We start from the raw sequence: 22,393 nt of genomic DNA, 5'->3' as shown, positions 1-22,393 counted from the left end.
GCGTGGTGTTGATACTGATAGGATGGAAACAAAGGGAGCTCTCAGATCAGCTTTCTCCATTCAAAATGTGACCTTTAACATTAGAATTATTTCACCAAACTGACAAATGGATCAGCTTTCTCCATTCAAATCTTTCCTTAACTTTGGAATTATTTCCCAATATTGATGGATCAGCTCCTAGAGAGATATTACCAATCACGGCTGCAAATGATGAGGTGGCTTAATCTGATGCTCACGCCCTATAATAATGCACTAAATCACAGATTTGGCATATCATTGATCACATGTTGGGGCGGCAGGTAGTAGTTAGAGCGTTGAGTCAGTAACTGAAAGGTTTCTGGATCAAATCCCTGAGCTGACAAGAAAAAATATATATAATCTGACGTTCTGCCCCGGAACAAGGCAGTTAACCCACTGTTACCCGGTAGGCCGTCATTGTAAATAAGAATTTGTTCTTAACTGGCTTGCCCAGTTAAATAAATAAGAACATTACACATCATGAAATACACTGAGCGCACAAAACATTAGAAACTTTCGTAAAATATTGAGTTGCACCACCTTTCGGCACTCAGAACAGCCACAATTCATCCGGACATGGACTCTACAAGGTGTCGAAAGCGTTCCACAGGCATGTTGACCCCATGTTGACCTCAATGCTTCCCACCCTTGTGTGCCACCTTTCCTGGTTGTCCTTTGGGTGGTGGACCATTCTTCACGGGAAACTGTTGAGCGTGAAAAAACCCCAGCAGGGTTGCAGGTTTTTGACCAACTCAAACTGGTGTGCCAACTCCCAGAGGCACTTAAATCTTTTGTTTTGCCCATTCACCCTCTGAATGGCACACATACACAATCCATGTCTCAAGGCATAAAAATCCTTCACCAACACTGATTGAAAGGGGATTTAAAAAGTGACATCAATAAGGAATCATAGCTTTCACTTGGCTTCACCTGGTCAGTCTAAGTCATAGAAAGAGACAAAATAGAACTGAATTGATAGAACATGAAATGTATTTCAATATGATTATATATATATATATATATATATATATATATATATATCTATAGCTATTTAAATATTTATTGCAGTCATCTCAGTTATCATCATTTTAACTTCTTTGGCACTGGGGGGCAGTATTGAGTAGCTTGGATAATAAGGTGCCCAGAGTAAACTGCCATTAAACTGCTATTTAAGTGGTAGATTTGGATAGAAAACACTCTGACGTTTCTAAAACTGAATGATGTCTATGAGTATAACAGAACTCATATGGCAGGCAAAAAACCTGAGAGAAAATCCAAGCAGGAAGTGGGAAATCTGAGGTTTGTAGTTTTTCAAGTCACATGCCTATCGAATATACAGTGTCTATGGGGTCATATTGCACTTCCTAAGGCTTCCACTAGATGTCAACAGTCTTTAGAACCTTGTTTGAGGCTTCTACTGCGAAGGAGGAGAGAATGAGAGCTGTTTGAGCCAGAGGTCTGGCAGAGTGCCATGAGCTGATCGCTGATCACGCCCGTGAGAGGTAGCTGCGTTCCATTGCATTTCTAAACATAAAAGAATTCTCCGGTTGGAAGATTATTGAAGATTTGTGATAAAAACATCCTAAAGATTGATTCTATACATTGTTTGACATGTTTCTATGAACTGTAATATAACTGAAATATAACTTTTTTTGACATTTTGTCTGAACAAGTGATCGCGCATTATGCATTTGGATTACTGGGGTAAACACGCAAACGAAAAGGAGGTATTTGGACATAAATGATGGACTTTATCGAACAAAACAAACATTTATTGTGGAACTGGGATTGCTGGGAGTGCATTCCAATCAAGATCATCAAAGGTAAGTGAATATTTATAACGCTATTTCTGACTTTTCTGACACCTCTCCTTCTTTGGAAAATGGCTGGATGTTTTGCTGTGACTTGGCACTGACCTAACAATCGCAAGGTGTGCTTTCGCCGTAAAGCTTTAAAAAAAATCTGACACAGCACTTGCATTAAGGAGAGGTTTATCTATATTACCATGCATAACACTTGTATCTTTTATCAATGTTTATGATGAGTATTTCTGTAATTTGATGTGGCTCTCTGCACTTTCACCAGATGTTTGTTTGAGACAATGCATTTCTGAACACAACACACCAATTTCAAATGAGGTTTTTGGACATAAAGATGAACTTTATCGCATTAATTGTGTAACATGAAGTCCTGTGAGTGCCATCTGATGAAGATCATTAAAGGTTAGTGATTCATTTTATCGCTATTTCTGATTTTTGTGAGCCCTCTCCTTGGCTGGAAAATGGCTATATGGTTTTTTGTGACTAGGCGCTGACCTAACATAATCATTTGGTGTGCTTTCGCCGTAAAGCCTATTTGAAATCGGACACTGTGGCTGCATTTACAAGACGTGTGTCTTTAAAATGGTGTAAAATACGTATATGTATGTTTGAGGAATTTTAATTATGGGATTTCTGTTGTTTTGAATTTGGCGCCCTGCAATATCACTGGCTGTTGTCGAGCGTTCCACATATCCCAGAGTGGTTGTTAAGTGTCTTTTTATACTTTATACTTGTAACATTTGCAAAGACATTGGTTCTATGTTTAGCGGGACGCGGGAGGGCAAAAAAGCATCTTACGACACACTTAGCTGTTCTAGAGTGGTCTGAGGCAGGCGTTAGAATACAAGCCTTTTACACGTTAGTCGTTTAGCAGAGGCTTTTATCCAGCGCGACTTACAGTAGTGAGCACGTACATTTTCTGGTCCTCCCCCCCCGTGGGAGTCGAACCCACAACCCTGGCTTTACAAGTGCCATGCTCTACCAACTGAACTACAAGTGCAACATTAACAACTATGGGTTTTTGGGAAACAGCTCGTGGATTTATCAATGTTCCTGCAAAGGTTCTAATGATGCTTTTGGGAAACCGGGCCCAGGTGCTTTTGGGAAACCGGGCCCAGGTGCTTTTGGGAAACCGGGCCCAGGTGCTTTTGGGAAACCGGGCCCAGATGCTTTTGGGAAACTGGGCCCAGATGCTTTTGGGAAACCAGGCCTAGATGCTTTTGGGAAACCGGGCCCAGATGCTTTTGGGAAACCGGGCCCAGGTGTGTTTGTGGAAATTCATGTGTGCAATAAACAAATCGTTTTTTGTTGTTGTTGTTGACATTTTAGTGCAACTGAGCTTCAGGTAAAGTTAAAATACCTGTCTTAGAATCATTAGTGATTTTTAGTTGGTTCCAAGGTTCTAAACACCAATAGAACCCTGCTGTTCCTTTAACCGAAGACATCATCGCATGTCGTGTCATTGACCTTAAGAGTGTAAAGGGAAAGGTACAAAAGTGACAGCTCATCTCAAAAATGTCACTTCACAACTGGTTTACATCAAGCCTGAAGCCACGGCTGTCTACTTGGCTGGCTGGGTGGGTGTGTGGGTGGAAGGCTGGAGGGGGTGGGGTTATGGGGTTGAGTGATCTGGATTAGAGTGTGCTTGTTATGCCCTCCGTCTCAGTGTCTTTAAGGAGATAGTATTTGTTATTGAGAGCTGTAGCCTCAATGTAATGCGAATATTTTAGTTATTTTGGTGTAAAATCAGTGTTGATGTTTTGATGAATTTGTATCCTTCTGAACCCCATGTGGGTAGTGGAGGAGTGTCCCCCATTCCTGTTGTAGCTGGGCTGGGGATTGAACCAGTGACTTAGTTATCACAGGTGCCTAAAACACCTGAGACACCACTATAGAAATCCATTATTAGGATGATTATGTAGCACATGGTGTGTCCTACAGCAATACTGTTCCTCTGTCAGTACTTTATCACTGTCAGTACTGTATCACTGTCAATACTGTATCACTGTCAATACTGTATCACTGTCAGTACTGTATCACTGTCAGTACTGTATCACTGTCAGTACTGTATCACTGTCAATACTGTATCACTGTCAGTACTGTATCACTGTCAGTACTGTATCACTGTCAATACTGTATCACTGTCAGTACTGTATCACTGTCAGTACTGTATCACTGTCAATACTTTACCTCTGTCTGTCTGTCTGTCTGTCTGTCTGTCTGTCTGTCTGTCTGTCTGTCTGTCTGTCTGTCTGTCTGTCTGTCTGTCTGTCTGTACTGTACTGTACTGTACTGTACCTCAGTCTGCACCATGTTGACTCTCCTGGAGCGCAGCTCTCTGACACAGTTATAGATGTCCACCACGCCCTCTCTCTCTGCCATGTCCAGCATGATGTCAATCACTATGAAACAGCCTGTTCGGCCCGCCCCCGCACTAGAGAGAGAGAGAGAAAGGGAGGGAGAGAAAGGGTGGAGTAGGAGGGATGGAGAGAGTGAGTGAGGGTAAGCGAGAGAGAGTGAGAGAGCAGGGGAAATGAGGTAGGAGAGAGGGAGGGAGGGAGGGAGGGAGGGAGGGAGGGAGGGAGGGAGGGAGGGAGGGAGGGAGGGAGGGAGGGAGGGAGGGAGGGAGGGAGGGAGGGAGGGAGGGAGGGAGGGAGGGAGGGAGGGCGAGAGAAAAAGAGGGAGAGAGGGAAGACAGTAGGAGGGAGGGAGAGAGAGAGAGAGAGAGAGAGAGAGAGAGAGGTAGATGCCTGTCTTGAGGTAAAATCTCATTGACATCAATGCATGGTTATATATGAAAGTAAAAAAATCCCATCTTCAGTTAGGATTGGGCCCAGAGAAGGAGCATTGAGAGAGAAAGACAGAGATACGACAGCGAGGAGTCAGAGATACGACAGAGAGGAGTCAGAGATACGACAGAGATATGACAGAGGAGGCAGAGATACGACAGAGATATGACAGAGAGGAGACAGAGATACGACAGAGAGGAGACAGAGATACGACAGAGAGGAGACAGAGAGGAGACAGAGATACGACAGAGAGGAGACAGAGATATGACAGAGAGGAGACAGAGATACGACAGAGAGGAGACAGAGATACGACAGAGATATGACAGAGAGGAGGCAGAGAGGAGACAGAGAGGAGACAGAGAGGAGACCGAGAGGAGACAGAGATACGACAGAGAGGAGTCAGAGAGGAGTCAGAGAGGAGACAGAGAGGAGACAGAGAGGAGACAGAGAGGAGACAGAGGAGCCAGAGAGGAGACAGAGACAAGACAGAAGACAGAGGGGAGACAGAGATATGACAGAGAGGAGACAGAGAGGAGACAGAGAAGAGACAGAGAAGAGACAGAGAGGAGACAGAGAGGAGCATTGAGAGGAGACAGAGAGGAGGCAGAGATACGACAGAGAGGAGACAGAGAGGAGACAGAGATGAGGCAGAGAGGAGACAGAGAGGAGACAGAGAGGAGACAGAGAGGACACAGAGATCTCACAGAGAGGAGACAGAGATAAGACAGAGAGGAGACAGTGAGGACACAGAGATCTGACAGAGAGGAGACAGAGATACGACAGAGAGGAGACAGAGGAGCCAGAGAGGAGACAGAGACAAGACAGAATACAGAGGGGAGACAGAGATACGACAGAGAGGAGACAGAGAGGAGACAGAGATACGACAGAGAGAAGACAGAGAGGAGACAGAGATACGACAGAGAGGAGACAGAGAGGAGATAGAGAGGAGGCAGAGATACGACAGAGAGGAGACAGAGAGGAGACAGAGATACGACAGAGAAGAGACAGAGAGGAGACAGAGAGGAGACAGAGAGGAGACAGAGAGGAGACAGAGAGGAGACAGAGAGGAGGCAGAGAGGAGACAGAGAGGAGGCAGAGACAAGACAGAGAGGAGACAGAGATACGGCAGAGAGGATTCAGAGATACGACAGAGAGGAGTCAGAGAGGAGACAGAGAGGAGTCAGAGAGGAGACAGAGAGGAGTCAGAGATACGACAGAGAGGAGACAGAGATACGACAGAGAGGAGTCAGAGAGGAGACAGAGAGGAGTCAGAGAGGAGACAGAGAGGAGTCAGAGATACGACAGAGAGGAGACAGAGATACGACAGAGAGGAGTCAGAGAGGAGACAGAGAGGAGTCAGAGAGGAGACAAGAGTCCCTCCAGACATTCCCACCTGCAGTGGATGACCATGGGTCCAGCAATGGTGAGTGTCTTGGCCTTCACCCTACGTACAAAGCCCAGGAGGCCAGTAGCGTGGTAGGGCACCCCGTGGTCCGGCCACCCTGTGAAGTGGAACTGACGGATCTCCCGGATCTCATGGGCTCCTCTCTGGAGGAGGGAGGGAAAAACATACAGTCAAATACACACAGAATTACCCTTCAATCAACTTCTGTTTGCCCTTAGAGAACTGGCGCTGGGGCACCCCTGCAGCACGTGTCTGAATAGCATCAATATCTCTCTATTGGATCTTCTGTTAACATGGCCCACCTCCCTCTCGTCCTGTGTGTTCATCAGGATACCACAGAGAGAACTATTCAAACAACATCATCCCCAGTCCACACTAGCACATCAAATGCACGTCCAATACACAGCTGTATTCTACATAGTAACGGTAGTGTGGATATGAGAACAGAATTGTAGTAATGTAATTACTGTACCTAGTAGCAGTCTCACATTATTCACAGTCTGTGTGTGTGTGTGTGTGTGTGTGTGTGTGTGTGTGTGTGTGTGTGTGTGTGTGTGTGTGTGTGTGTGTGTGTGTGTGTGTGTGAGAGTGTTTATGTGTATGTGTGTGTGTGTGTGTGTGTGTGTGTGTGTGTGTGTGTGTGTGTGTGTGTGTGTGTGTGTGTGTGTATGTGTGTGTGTGTGTGTGTGTGTGTGTGTGTGTGTGTGTGTGTGTGTGTGTGTGTGTGTGTGTGAGAGTGTTTATGTGTATGTGTGTGTGTGATGTATCAGTAGTAGCCAGTCTCACCTTCTCGACAGCGAAGGTCCGTATGACGTACTCTGACAGTAGCTGCGTCTCTATGAGGGTCACCTTGATGTCTCTGTAGATCTCTGTGTCGTCCGGCCAGTACTTACAGCACTTCACCTGCTTGACAGAAACATAACACACAACACCATGGTAACATAACACACACCTCGGTAACATAACACACAACACCATGGTAACATAACACAACACCATGGTAACATAACACACACCTCGGTAACATAACACACAACACCATGGTAACATAACACAACACCATGGTAACATAACACAACACCATGGTAACATAACACATAACACCATGGTAACATAACACACACCTCGGTAACATAACACACAACACCATGGTAACATAACACAACACCATGGTAACATAACACACAACACCATGGTGACATAACACACAACACCATGGTAACATAACACACAACACCATGGTAACATAACACACAACACCATGGTAACATAACACAACACCATGGTAACATAACACAACACCATGGTAACATAACACACAACACCATGGTAACATAACACACAACACCATGGTAACATAACACACAACACCATTGTAACATACCACACAACACCATGGTAACAGAACACACAACACCATGGTAACATAACACAACACCATGGTAACAGAACACACAACACCATGGTAACATAACACACAACACCATGGTAACAGAACACAACGTGTATCAGATGCTTCAAAAATGAGGTAGTTGAAGAAGAACATGAGGCTTAAGTTATTGTATGTAATGTCGTGGAAATGTCCTCTATTTACCAAAACATGAGAGCAAACCACAACACAAGTCAGAGTTAGTTATCAAAGTCCATCTTTAATTATATGAGCTCTATCACAACCCTGTGACTCTCAGGTAATTCAGTGTCTCTCAGTGAATTCTTTGAGAGCCCCCTCCACATTGCAATCAACAGTTCAGTATCTCTAATGAAAAGTTGAGAGTCCCCACATAATGGCAAAATGGGATCCTTTATAGCAAAGATCACACATAGTCAGACAGCATAGACATAATAAATCGTTCCGCTTTGTCTCCTTACTCAAACCCCAGAACCATAAACCAATCCTCCATATCAACAGGCATATATCAAATTCATCCTATCTTGACAAGATCACAGAGACACACTGACTGGCACACAGACATTGTGGAGCCAAGAGATACACGCTTGACCTCTCCCCTCTCTCCGGCCCAAGCAACTTAGTCTTGACATAGAACAGATACTGCAACCCCGCCACAGTATTATACAACAATAACATTCTGATGAGAAGTAACTTACAAACATATGATGAATATAAAACATCTTACCTATGTTACCAACTAATTCTGATTATTTCCACAACAGTAACCAGTCAGGTGGTTGACAAGCACTCTGAGTCTTAATACGTTTGTCTAAAGTCTACAGCACTTCAGCCAGTATAATGAATGAAAGGTCTAGGCCATGGTCACATCACTCAAGTAACATCTCACATTTTGTTCTCTTCAGATTCCATTTCCACACATCCCTCTCAAGTTAAAATGAGGTTTAGTCCATATTACTTTGGGTCTATGGTCTAAGAGTAGCTGCAAATGGAAATCAGATATATGGACAGGCCAGCTAATTCTCAAATCATCATTCATTTATTCACACATCGACAGAAACTATCACTAGAGTAGGAAAGGTACTCTTAGAATTCCAACCTGAGACAGTTAAAACAACATGACAGTAAAGAACTACAACCTGAGACAGTTAAAACAACATGACAGTAAAGAACTACAACCTGAGACAGTTAAAACAACATGACAGTAAAGAACTACAACCTGAGACAGTTAAAACAACATGACAGTAAAGAACTACAACCTGAGACAGTTAAAACAACATGACAGTAAAGAACTACAACCTGAGACAGTTAAAACAACATGACAGTAAAGAACTACAACCTGAGACAGTTAAAACAACATGACAGTAAAGAACTACAACCTGAGACAGTTAAAACAACATGACAGTAAAGAACTACAACCTGAGACAGTTAAAACAACATGACAGTAAAGAACTACAACCTGAGACAGTTAAAACAACATGACAGTAAAGAACTACAACCTGAGACAGTTAAAACAACATGACAGTAAAGAACTACAACCTGAGACAGTTAAAACAACATGACAGTAAAGAACTACAACCTGAGACAGTTAAAACAACATGACAGTAAAGAACTACAACCTGAGACAGTTAAAACAACATGACAGTAAAGAACTACAACCTGAGACAGTTAAAACAACATGACAGTAAAGAACTACAACCTGAGACAGTTAAAACAACATGACAGTAAAGAACTACAACCTGAGACTGTTAAAACAACATGACAGTAAAGAACTACAACCTGAGACAGTTAAAACAACATGACAGTAAAGAACTACAACCTGAGACAGTTAAAACAACATGACAGTAAAGAACTACAACCTGAGACAGTTAAAACAACATGACAGTAAAGAACTACAACCTGAGACAGTTAAAACAACATGACAGTAAAGAACTACAACCTGAGACAGTTAAAACAACATGACAGTAAAGAACTACAACCTGAGACAGTTAAAACAACATGACAGTAAAGAACTACAACCTGAGACAGTTAAAACAACATGACAGTAAAGAACTACAACCTGAGACTGTTAAAACAACATGACAGTAAAGAACTACAACCTGAGACAGTTAAAACAACATGACAGTAAAGAACTACAACCTGAGACAGTTAAAACAACATGACAGTAAAGAACTACAACCTGAGACAGTTAAAACAACATAACAGTAAAGAACTACAACCTGAGACTGTTAAAACAACATGACAGTAAAGAACTACAACCTGAGACAGTTAAAACAACATGACAGTAAAGAACTACAACCTGAGACTGTTAAAACAACATGACAGTAAAGAACTACAACCTGAGACTGTTAAAACAACATGACAGTAAAGAACTACAACCTGAGACAGTTAAAACAACATGACAGTAAAGAACTACAACCTGAGACTGTTAAAACAACATGACAGTAAAGAACTACAACCTGAGACTGTTAAAACAACATGACAGTAAAGAACTACAACCTGAGACAGTTAAAACAACATGACAGTAAAGAACTACAACCTGAGACAGTTAAAACAACATGACAGTAAAGAACTACAACCTGAGACAGTTAAAACAACATGACAGTAAAGAACTACAACCTGAGACTGTTAAAACAACATGACAGTAAAGAACTACAACCTGAGACAGTTAAAACAACATGACAGTAAAGAACTACAACCTGAGACAGTTAAAACAACATGACAGTAAAGAACTACAACCTGAGACAGTTAAAACAACATGACAGTAAAGAACTACAACCTGAGACAGTTAAAACAACATGACAGTAAAGAACTACAACCTGAGACTGTTAAAACAACATGACAGTAAAGAACTACAACCTGAGACTGTTAAAACAACATGACAGTAAAGAACTACAACCTGAGACAGTTAAAACAACATGACAGTAAAGAACTACAACCTGAGACAGTTAAAACAACATGACAGTAAAGAACTACAACCTGAGACAGTTAAAACAACATGACAGTAAAGAACTACAACCTGAGACTGTTAAAACAACATGACAGTAAAGAACTACAACCTGAGACTGTTAAAACAACATGACAGTAAAGAACTACAACCTGAGACAGTTAAAACAACATGACAGTAAAGAACTAAAACCTGAGACAGTTAAAACAACATGACAGTAAAGAACTACAACCTGAGACAGTTAAAACAACATATATATGAGGAAAACGCTACTGGAATTCTATCAACACATGGGCTGTAGTACTCAGAGCTCAACAACACTCAACCATTGTTACTCTCCCTTCCGGGATGGCTAAATGGCCCTCCCCCACCCTCCCTTCGACTCAATTCTGCTTCTGCCTTCCTATAGGCAGAAACTCAAACAGGAAGTACTCATGCTAAGGTCTATACAACGCTGGTCTGAACAATCTCAATCCATTCTTCAAGATTGTTTTGATCATGCAGACTGGGATATGTTCCAGGGTAGTCTCTGAGAATAACATTGACATATACACTGACACGGTGACTGAGTTCAGCAGGAAGTGTATGAGGGATGTTGTTCCCACTGTGGCTATTAAAACCTACAGCAGCATTCGCGCAAAACTGAAAGCGCAATCCACTGCATTTAACCACGGCAAGGTGACTGGGAATATGGTTGAATACAAACAGTGCAGTTATGCCCTCCATAAGGCAATAAAACAGGCAAAACATCAGGACAGAGACAAAGTGGAGTTGTAATTCAACGGCTCAGATACGAGACGTATGTGACAGGGACGCCAATACAATCACAGATTACAAAGGGAAAACCAGCCACGACGTCTTGCTCCCGGACAAGCTAAACACCTTCTTCGTCCGCTTTAAGGAGAACACAGTCCGAGGAGCCTCTCGTTCTCCGTGGCCGACGTAAGTAAGACGTTTATGCTTGTTAACCCGGCATCACTAGCCGCATCCTCAGAGCAATGTGCAGACCAGCTGACTGGAGTGTTTACAGACATATTCAATCCCTCACTATCCTAGTCTGCTGTCCCCCTGCTGTCCTCAAAATGTCAACCATTGTTCCTGTACAATGGAGGCTAGTTAAGGAACATATCACCTCCACCTTACCTGTCACCCTAGACCCACTTCAGTTTGCATACCACCCCCATAGGTCCACAGACGATGCAATCACCATAACACTGCACACTGTCCTATCCCATCTGGACAAGAGGAATACCTATAACAGAATGCTGTTCATTGACTATAGCTCAGCCTTCAACACCATAAAGCTTGAGGACCTGGGTCTCGACCCTGCCCTGTGCAACTGGACTTCCTGACGGGCCGCCCCCAGGTGGTGAAGGTAGGAAACAACACCTCCTCTACGCTGATCCTCAACAAAAGGGGCCCTACAAGGGTACGTGCTCAGTGAACATAGTCAATGTCACTAGCCAGATACCACCCCTGCACCTTAGAGGCTGCTGCCCCATGTACATAGGCATGGAACACTGGTCCCTGTAATAATGGAACACTGGTCACTTTAATAATGGAACACTGGTCCCTTTAATAATGGAACGCTGGTCACTTTAATAATGGAACACTGGTCACTAATAATGGAACACTGGTCACTAATAATGGAACACTGGTCCCTTTAATAATGGAACGCTGGTCCCTTTAATAATGGAACACTGGTCACTAATAATGGAACATTGGTCACTAATAATGGAACACTGGTCCCTGTAATAATGGAACGCTGGTCCCTTTAATAATGGAACACTGGTCCCTTTAATAATGGAACACTGGTCACTAAAAATGGAACACTGGTCACTTTAATAATGGAACGCTGGTCCCTTTAATAATGGAACACTGGTCACTAATAATGGAACACTGGTCACTTTAATAATGGAACGCTGGTCCCTTTAATAATGGAACGCTGGTCCCTTTAATAATGGAACACTGGTCACTAATAATGGAACACTGGTCACTTTAATAATGGAACGCTGGTCCCTTTAATAATGGAACGCTGGTCCCTTTAATAATGGAACACTGGTACCTTTAATAATGGAACACTGGTCCCTTTAATAATGGAACACTGGTCCCTTTAATAATGGAACACTGGTCATCTTTAATAATGGAACACTGGTCACTTTAATAATGGAACACTGGTCATCTTTAATAATGGAACACTGGTCCCTTTAATAATGGAACACTGGTCCCTTTAATAATGGAACACTGGTCATCTTTAATAATGGAACACTGGTCATCTTTAATAATGGAACACTGGTCACTTTAATAATGGAACACTGGTCACTTCACTAATGTTTACATGCTGTTTTACTAATTTCATATGTATATACTGTATTCTAGTCAAGTCCATCCTGTTAAACTATTGCTGTATATATACAATTCTATCATTCATATTCTTCAGATATACTACATATTCTATCCACATACTGTTCATTATGTTTATAACGTCTATACATTCCATCACATACAGTGCCTTGCGAAAGTATTCGGCCCCCTTGAACTTTGCGACCTTTTGCCACATTTCAGGCTTCAAACATAAAGATATAAAACTGTATTTTTTTGTGAAGAATCAACAACAAGTGGGACACAATCATGAAGTGGAACGACATTTATTGGATATTTCAAACTTTTTTAACAAATCAAAAACTTTAAAATTGGGCGTGCAAAATTAGCAGCAATGTTCCAACATCTAGTGGAAAGCCTTCCCAGAATAGTGGAGGCTGTTATAGCAGCAATGTTCCAACATCTAGTGGAAAGCCTTCCCAGAATAGTGGAGGCTGTTATAGCAGCAATGTTCCAACATCTAGTGGAAAGCCTTCCCAGAATAGTGGAGGCTGTTATAGCAGCAATGTTCCAACATCTAGTGGAAAGCCTTCCCAGAAGAGTGGAGGCTGTTATAGCAGCAATGTTCCAACATCTAGTGGAAAACCTTCCCAGAATAGTGGAGGCTGTTATAGCAGCAAAGGGGGGGAGACCAACTCCATATTAATGCCCGTGATTTTGGAATGAGATGTTAGACAATAGTATGTAGTATTTATTAAGTATTTTCAATCCCATGTTTAGCAGATCCAGCTTTATGTCTCTCACAACGGGGGAAAAAAAGAAAACTTTTGTAAATTATTTTGCAAAGATAAGATAAGATAAGATAAGATAAGATAAGATAAGATAAGATAAGATAAGATAAGATAAGATAAGACAAGATAAGACAAGATAAGATAAGATAAGATAAGATAAGATAAGATAAGATAAGACAAGATAAGACAAGATAAGATAATGGCCAATAAAGACAATAAGGGCACATAATAATCCTACCCCACTTAAGGTAGAGAGCTATACGAACCCCACTGGAAGGACCAATCAGACACACACACACAACCACACAACCACACAACCACACACACACAACCACACACAAACACACAACCACACACACAACCACACACACAACCACACACAACCAGACAACCACACACACAACCACACACACAACCACACAACCACACACAACCACAACCACACACAAACACAACCACACACAAACACACACAAACACACACAACCACACACACACAACCACACAACCACACAACCTCACACACAACCACACAACCACACACACAACCACACAACCACACAACCACAACCACACACAAACACACACAAACACACACAAACACACACAACCACACACACACAACCACACACACACAACCACACACAACCACACACACACACACACACACACACACACACACACACACACAACCACACACAACCACACACACACACAACCACACAACCACACAACCACACACACACACACAACCACACACACAACCACACAACCACACACACACACACACACACAACCACACAACCACACACAAACACACAACCACACACAACCACACAACCACACACACACACACAACCACACACAACCACACACAAACACACACACACACACACACGGTATCACCAGAGTGCACCATTACCTGTCGTTCCATTACACTCTTCACGTCGTTAGATGAGCAGAAAAGGGGGACATCGACATGGATGACATGGACATGGATGAAACATTTAGAATGGTAATTTTGAACAGGAATAAATGCGACACCCACAAAACACAGAAAAAAACCCACAGCAAAACTAGATTTAATTTCCTCATTCTGAAGCGTATGCAGCCATTAGAGCTAAAATGAGATTGGAGTATCGAGTAACACTCTGGGGTGTAAAGACAGAGAGAGAGAGAAGAGAAAGAGAGAGAGAGAAGAGAAAGAGAGAGAGAGAGAAGAGAAAGAGAGAGAGAAACATACAGAGAGAAAGAGTGAGAGAGCGGGGGAGAGAGAGAGAGAGAGAGAGAGAAGTTGGGGCTTGTCGTCTCTCTGACAGTCCCTGTAGTAGGTCCCTGATGACAGTCCTAGATAGGAGATCACTGCTGTCTCTCTCCAGTGGAATGAATTCAACCAAAATCCCATTACGTTATTGGATCACTTGAAATGAGTCGAACCCCCCGTGATTGGTTTGGGGACAGGCAGGATGGGAAATTAACACCAGCCAAATGCATGTAGATTTAGATTTTATTTTTCAAACGCAATCAATTTCAAAACCATTCAATAAATGTTGTTTTTTTGACAAACATTCCTTCTGTGACTTAAAATGTGAGAAAAAAAACAGTGTCTGATACATGTTTGGGAGCAGCTGGTAAGAATTGGGCTGCAGTTGATGGATCCAAAAGAGTTCATTTCCCACCATGCCTTTAGGCGGAAAATACACACTCGCACGTATGCACATCATACATCGCACATACCCCCAATCATACACAGACAGATATAAAGACAAACGGACGCAACGGACAGACAGACGAGAGATAAGCGGACAAAAAGATACAAACACATACCTTCTACCCCAACCCTCTCCTCTCATACATCATGATGGGTCACATCACTAATACCCCTCTCATACATCATGATGGGACACATCACTAATAACCCTCTCATACATCATGATGGGTCACATCACTAATAACCCTCTCATACATCATGATGGGTCACATCACTAATAACCCTCTCATACATCATGATGGGTCACATCACTAATAACCCTCTCATACATCATGATGGGTCAAATCACTAACCAACCCTCTCCTCTCATACATCATGATGGGTCAAATCACTAACCAACCCTCTCCTCTCATACATTATGATGGGTCACATTACTAATAACCCTCTCATACATCATGATGGGTCACATCACTAATAACCCTCTCATACATCATGATGGGTCACATCACTAATAACCAACCCTCTCCTCTCATACACCATGATGGGTCACATCACTAATAACCCTCTCATACATCATGATGGGTCACATCACTAATAACCCTCTCATACATCATGATGGGACACATCACTAATAACCCTCTCATACATCATGATGGGTCACATCACTAATAACCAACCCTCTCCTCTCATACACCATGATGGGTCACATCACTAATAACCCTCTCATACATCATGATGGGTCACATCACTAATAACCAACCCTCTCCTCTCATACACCATGATGGGTCACATCACTAATAACCCTCTCATACATCATGATGGGTCACATCACTAATAACCCTCTCATACATCATGATGGGACACATCACTAATAACCCTCTCATACATCATGATGGGTCACATCACTAATAACCCTGTCATACATCATGATGGGACACATCACTAATAACCCTCTCATACATCATGATGGGTCACATCACTAATAATCCTCTCCTCTCATACATCATGATGGGTCACATCACTAACCAACCCTCTCCTCTCATACATTATGATGGGTCACATCACGAATCAACCCTCTCATACATCATGATGGGTTGCAAAACTACCATTCCAGTATTTTACTTGCTATATTGTATTTACTTTGCCATCTTGGCCTTTTTTTGCCTTTACCTCCCTTCTCACCTCATTTGCTCACATTGTATATAGACTTGTTTATACTGCATTATTGACTGTATGTTTGTTTTTACTCCATGTGTAACTCTGTGTCGTTTTATCTGTCGAACTGCTTTGCTTTATCTTGGCCAGGTCGCAATTGTAAATGAGAACTTGTTCTCAACTTGCCTACCTGGTTAAATAAAGGTAAAAAAAATAAAAAAAATAAACATCACTAATAACCCTCTCATACATCATGATGGGTCACATCACTAATAACCCTCTCATACATCATGATGGGTCACATCACTAATAACCCTCTCATACATCATGATGGGACACATCAATAATAACCCTCTCATACATCATGATGGGTCACATCACTAATAACCTTCTCATATATCATGATGGGTCACATCACTAATAACCAACCCTCTCCTCTCATACATCATGATGGGACACATCACTAATAACCAACCCTCTCCTACATCATGATGGGTCACGTAACTAATAACCCTCTCATACATCATGATAGGACACATCACTAATAACCCTATCATACATCATGATGGGTCACATCACTAATAACCCTCTCATACATCATGATGGGACACATCACTAATAACCCTCTCATACATCATGATGGGTCACATCACTAATAACCCTCTCATACATCATGATGGGTCACATCACTAATAACCAACCCTCTCCTCTCATACATCATGATGGGACACATCACTAACCAACCCTCTCATATATCATGATGGGTCACATCACTAATAACCCTCTCATACATCATGATGGGTCACATCACTAATAACCCTCTCCTCTCATACATTATGATGGGACACATCACTAATAACCCTCTCATACATCATGATGGGACACATCACTAATAACCCTCTCATACATCATGATGGGTCACATCACTAATAACCAACTCATACATCATGATGGGACACATCACTAACCAACAATCTCCTCTCATACATCATGATGGGACACATCACTAACCAACAATCTCATACATCATGATGGGACACATCACTAACCAACCCTCTCCTCTCATACATCATGATGGGACACATCACTAACCAACAATCTCATACATCATGATGGGACACATCACTAACCAAACCTCTCCTACATCATGATGGGACACATCACTAACCAAGCCTCTCATTCATCATGATGGGACACATCATTAACCAACCCTCTTATACATCATGATGGGTCACATCACTAACCAACCCTCTCCTCTCATACATCATGATGGGACACATCACTAACCAACCCTCTCATACATGATGTTGGAACACATCACTAACCAACCCTCTCATACATCATGATGGGACACATCACTAACCTCTCCTCTCATACATCATGATGGGACACATCACTAACCAAACCTCTCCTCTCATACATCATGATGGGACACATCACTAAACAACTCTCCTCTCATACAATATCATGGGTCACATCACTAATCAACCCTCTCATACATCATGATGGGTTACATCACTAACCAACCCTCTCATACATCATGATGGGTCACATCACTAACCAACCCTCTCATACATCATGATGGGACACATCACTAATAACCAACCCTCTCCTACATCATGATGGGTCACATAACTAATAACACTCTCATACATCATGATAGGTCACATCACTAATAACCCTCTCATACATCATGATGGGTCACATCACTAATAACCCTCTCATACACCATGATGGGACACATCACTAATAACCCTCTCATACATCATGATGGGTCACATCACTAATAACCCTCTCATACATCATGATGGGTCACATCACTAATAACACTCTCATACATCATGATGGGACACATCACTAACCAACAATCTCATACATCATGATGGGTCACATCACTAACCAACCCTCTCATACATCATGATGGGACACATCACTAACCAACCCTCTCATACATCATGATGGGACACATCACTAACCAACAATCTCATACATCATGATGGGTCACATCACTAATAACCCTCTCATACATCATGATGGGACACATCACTAACCAACAATCTCATACATCATGATGGGACACATCACTAACCAAGCCTCTCATTCATCATGATGGGACACATCATTAACCAACCCTCTTATACATCATGATGGGTCACATCACTAACCAACCCTCTCCTCTCATACATCATGATGGGACACATCACTAACCAACCCTCTCATACATGATGATGGGACACATCACTAACCAACCCTCTCATACATGATGATGGGACACATCACTAATAACCAACCCTCTCCTCTCATACATCATGATGGGACACATCACTAACCAATCCTCTCCTCTCATACATCATGATGGGACACATCACTAACCAACCCTCTCATACATCATGATGGGTCACATCACTAACCAACCCTCTCATACATCATGATGGGTCACATAACTAACCAACCCTCTCATACATCATGATGGGACACATCACTAACCAACCCTCTCCTCTCATACATCATGTTGGGACACATCACTAACCAACCCTCTCATACATCATGATGGGACACATCACTAACCAACCCTCTCATACATCATGATGGGACACATCACTAACCAAACCTCTCCTCTCATATATCATGATGGGACACATCACTAACCAACCCTCTCCTCTCATACAATATGATGGGTCACATCACTAATCAATCCTCTCATACATCATGATGGGTTACATCACTAACCAACCCTCTCATACATCATGATGGGTCACATCACTAACCAACCCTCTCATACATCATGATGGGACACATCACTAATAACCAACCCTCTCCTACATCATGATGGGTCACATAACTAATAACCCTCTCATACATCATGATAGGTCACATCACTAATAACCAACCATCTCCTCTCATACATCATGATGGGACACATCACTAACCAACAATCTCATACATCAAGATGGGTCACATCACTAATAACCCTATCATACATCATGATGGGACACATCACTAACCAACAATCTCATACATCATGATGGGTCACATCACTAACCAACAATCTCATACATCATGATGGGACACATCACTAACCAAACCTCTCATACATCATGATGGGACACATCACTAATAACCCTCTCATACATCATGATGGGACACATCACTAATAACCCTCTCATACATCATGATGGGTCACATCACTAATAACCCTCTCATACATCATGATGGGTCACATCACTAATAACCAACCATCTCCTCTCATACATCATGATGGGACACATCACTAACCAACAATCTCATACATCAAGATGGGTCACATCACTAATAACCCTATCATACATCATGATGGGACACATCACTAACCAACAATCTCATACATCATGATGGGTCACATCACTAACCAACAATCTCATACATCATGATGGGACACATCACTAACCAAACCTCTCATACATCATGATGGGACACATCACTAACCAAGCCTCTCATTCATCATGATGGGACACATCATTAACCAACCCTCTTATACATCATGATGGGTCACATCACTAACCAACCCTCTCCTCTCATACATCATGATGGGACACATCACTAACCAACCCTCTCATACATCATGATGGGACACATCACTAACCAACCCTCTCATACATCATGATGGGACACATCACTAATAACCAACCCTCTCCTCTCATACATCATGATGGGACACATCACTAACCAACCCTCTCCTCTCATACATCATGATGGGACACATCACTAACCAACCCTCTCATACATCATGATGGGTCACATCACTAACCAACCCTCTCATACATCATGATGGGTCACATAACTAACCAACCCTCTCATACATCATGATGGGACACATCACTAACCAACCCTCTCCTCTCATACATCATGTTGGGACACATCACTAACCAACCCTCTCATACATCATGATGGGACACATCACTAACCAACCCTCTCATACATCATGATGGGACACATCACTAACCAAACCTCTCCTCTCATATATCATGATGGGACACATCACTAACCAACCCTCTCCTCTCATACAATATGATGGGTCACATCACTAATCAATCCTCTCATACATCATGATGGGTCACATCACTAACCAACCCTCTCATACATCATGATGGGTCACATCACTAACCAACCCTCTCATACATCATGATGGGTCACATCACTAACCAACCCTCTCATACATCATGATGGGACACATCACTAATAACCAACCCTCTCCTACATCATGATGGGTCACATAACTAATAACCCTCTCATACATCATGATAGGTCACATCACTAATAACCCTCTCATACATCATGATGGGTCACATCACTAATAACCCTCTCATACATCATGATGGGTCACATCACTAATAACCCTCTCATACATCATGATGGGTCACATCACTAATAACCAACCCTCTCCTCTCATACATCATGATGGGACACATCACTAATAACCAACCCTCTCCTACATCATGATGGGTCACATAACTAATAACCCTCTCATACATCATGATAGGTCACATCACTAATAACCCTCTCATACATCATGATGGGACACATCACTAATAACCCTCTCATACATCATGATGGGTCACATCACTAATAACCCTCTCATACATCATGATGGGTCACATCACTAATAACCAACCCTCTCCTCTCATACATTATGATGGGACACATCACTAACCAACCCTCTCATACATCATGATGGGTCACATCACTAATAACCCTCTCATACATCATGATGGGTCACATCACTAATAACCCTCTCATACATCATGATGGGTCACATCACTAACCAACCCTCTCCTCTCATACATCATGATGGGACACATCACTAATAACCCTATCATACATCATGATGGGACACATCACTAACCAACAATCTCATACATCATGATGGGTCACATCACTAACCAACAATCTCATACATCATGATGGGACACATCACTAACCAACCCTCTCATACATCATGATGGGACACATCACTAATAACCAACCCTCTCCTCTCATACATCATGATGGGACACATCACTAACCAACCCTCTCCTCTCATACATCATGTTGGGACACATCACTAACCAACCCTCTCATACATCATGATGGGACACATCACTAACCAACCCTCTCATACATCATGATGGGACACATCACTAACCAAACCTCTCCTCTCATATATCATGATGGGACACATCACTAACCAACCCTCTCCTCTCATACAATATGATGGGTCACATCACTAATCAACCCTCTCATACATCATGATGGGACACATCACTAACCAACCCTCTCATACATCATGATGGGTCACATCACTAACCAAGCCTCTCATTCATCATGATGGGTCACATCACTAACCAACCCTCTCATACATCATGATGGGACACATCACTAACCAACCCTCTCATACATCATGATGGGACACATCACTAACCAACAATCTCATACATCATGATGGGTCACATCACTAACCAACCCTCTCATACATCATGATGGGACACATCACTAACCAACCCTCTCCTCTCATACATCATGATGGGACACATCACTAATAACCAACCCTCTCCTCTAATACATCATGATGGGACACATCACTAACCAACCCTCTCATACATCATGATGGGACACATCATTAATCAACCCTCTCCTCTCATACATCATGATGGGACACATCACTAACCAACCCTCACCTCTCATACATTATGATGGGTCATATCACTAACCAACCCTCTCATACATCATGATGGGACACATCACTAATAACCAACCCTCTCCTCTCATACATCATGCTGGGACACATCACTAACCAACCCTCTCATACATCATGATGGGACACATCACTAACCAACCCTCTCCTCTCATACATCATGATGGGACACATCACTAACCAACCCTCTCATACATCATGATGGGACACATCACTAACCAACCCTCTCCTCTCATACATCATGATGGGACACATCACTAACCAACCCTCTCATACATCATGATGGGACACATCACTAACCAACCCTCTCATACATCA

General features: G+C 42.3%; 1 protein-coding gene across 1 annotated transcript in view; it reads right to left on the bottom strand.

The window, feature by feature from the left end:
• LOC109884403 (receptor-type tyrosine-protein phosphatase mu) overlaps nt 1–22,393 on the bottom strand; it is a 505,693-nt gene that overhangs the window by 48,788 nt on the left and 434,512 nt on the right. Inside the window, exons 28-30 of the mRNA XM_031806763.1 lie at nt 6,819–6,935; nt 6,021–6,175; nt 4,137–4,272 (exon numbers count right to left, since the gene is read on the bottom strand). Of these exons, the coding sequence (XP_031662623.1) occupies nt 4,137–4,272; nt 6,021–6,175; nt 6,819–6,935 (408 nt within the window). The remainder of the gene's footprint in view (nt 1–4,136; nt 4,273–6,020; nt 6,176–6,818; nt 6,936–22,393) is intronic.

This window comes from Oncorhynchus kisutch, linkage group LG27, assembly GCF_002021735.2.
Source record: "Oncorhynchus kisutch isolate 150728-3 linkage group LG27, Okis_V2, whole genome shotgun sequence".
Taxonomy (NCBI): domain Eukaryota; kingdom Metazoa; phylum Chordata; class Actinopteri; order Salmoniformes; family Salmonidae; genus Oncorhynchus; species Oncorhynchus kisutch.
Note: the sequence above shows the minus strand (reverse complement) of the source record. Positions and strands in the feature narration are given on the sequence as shown.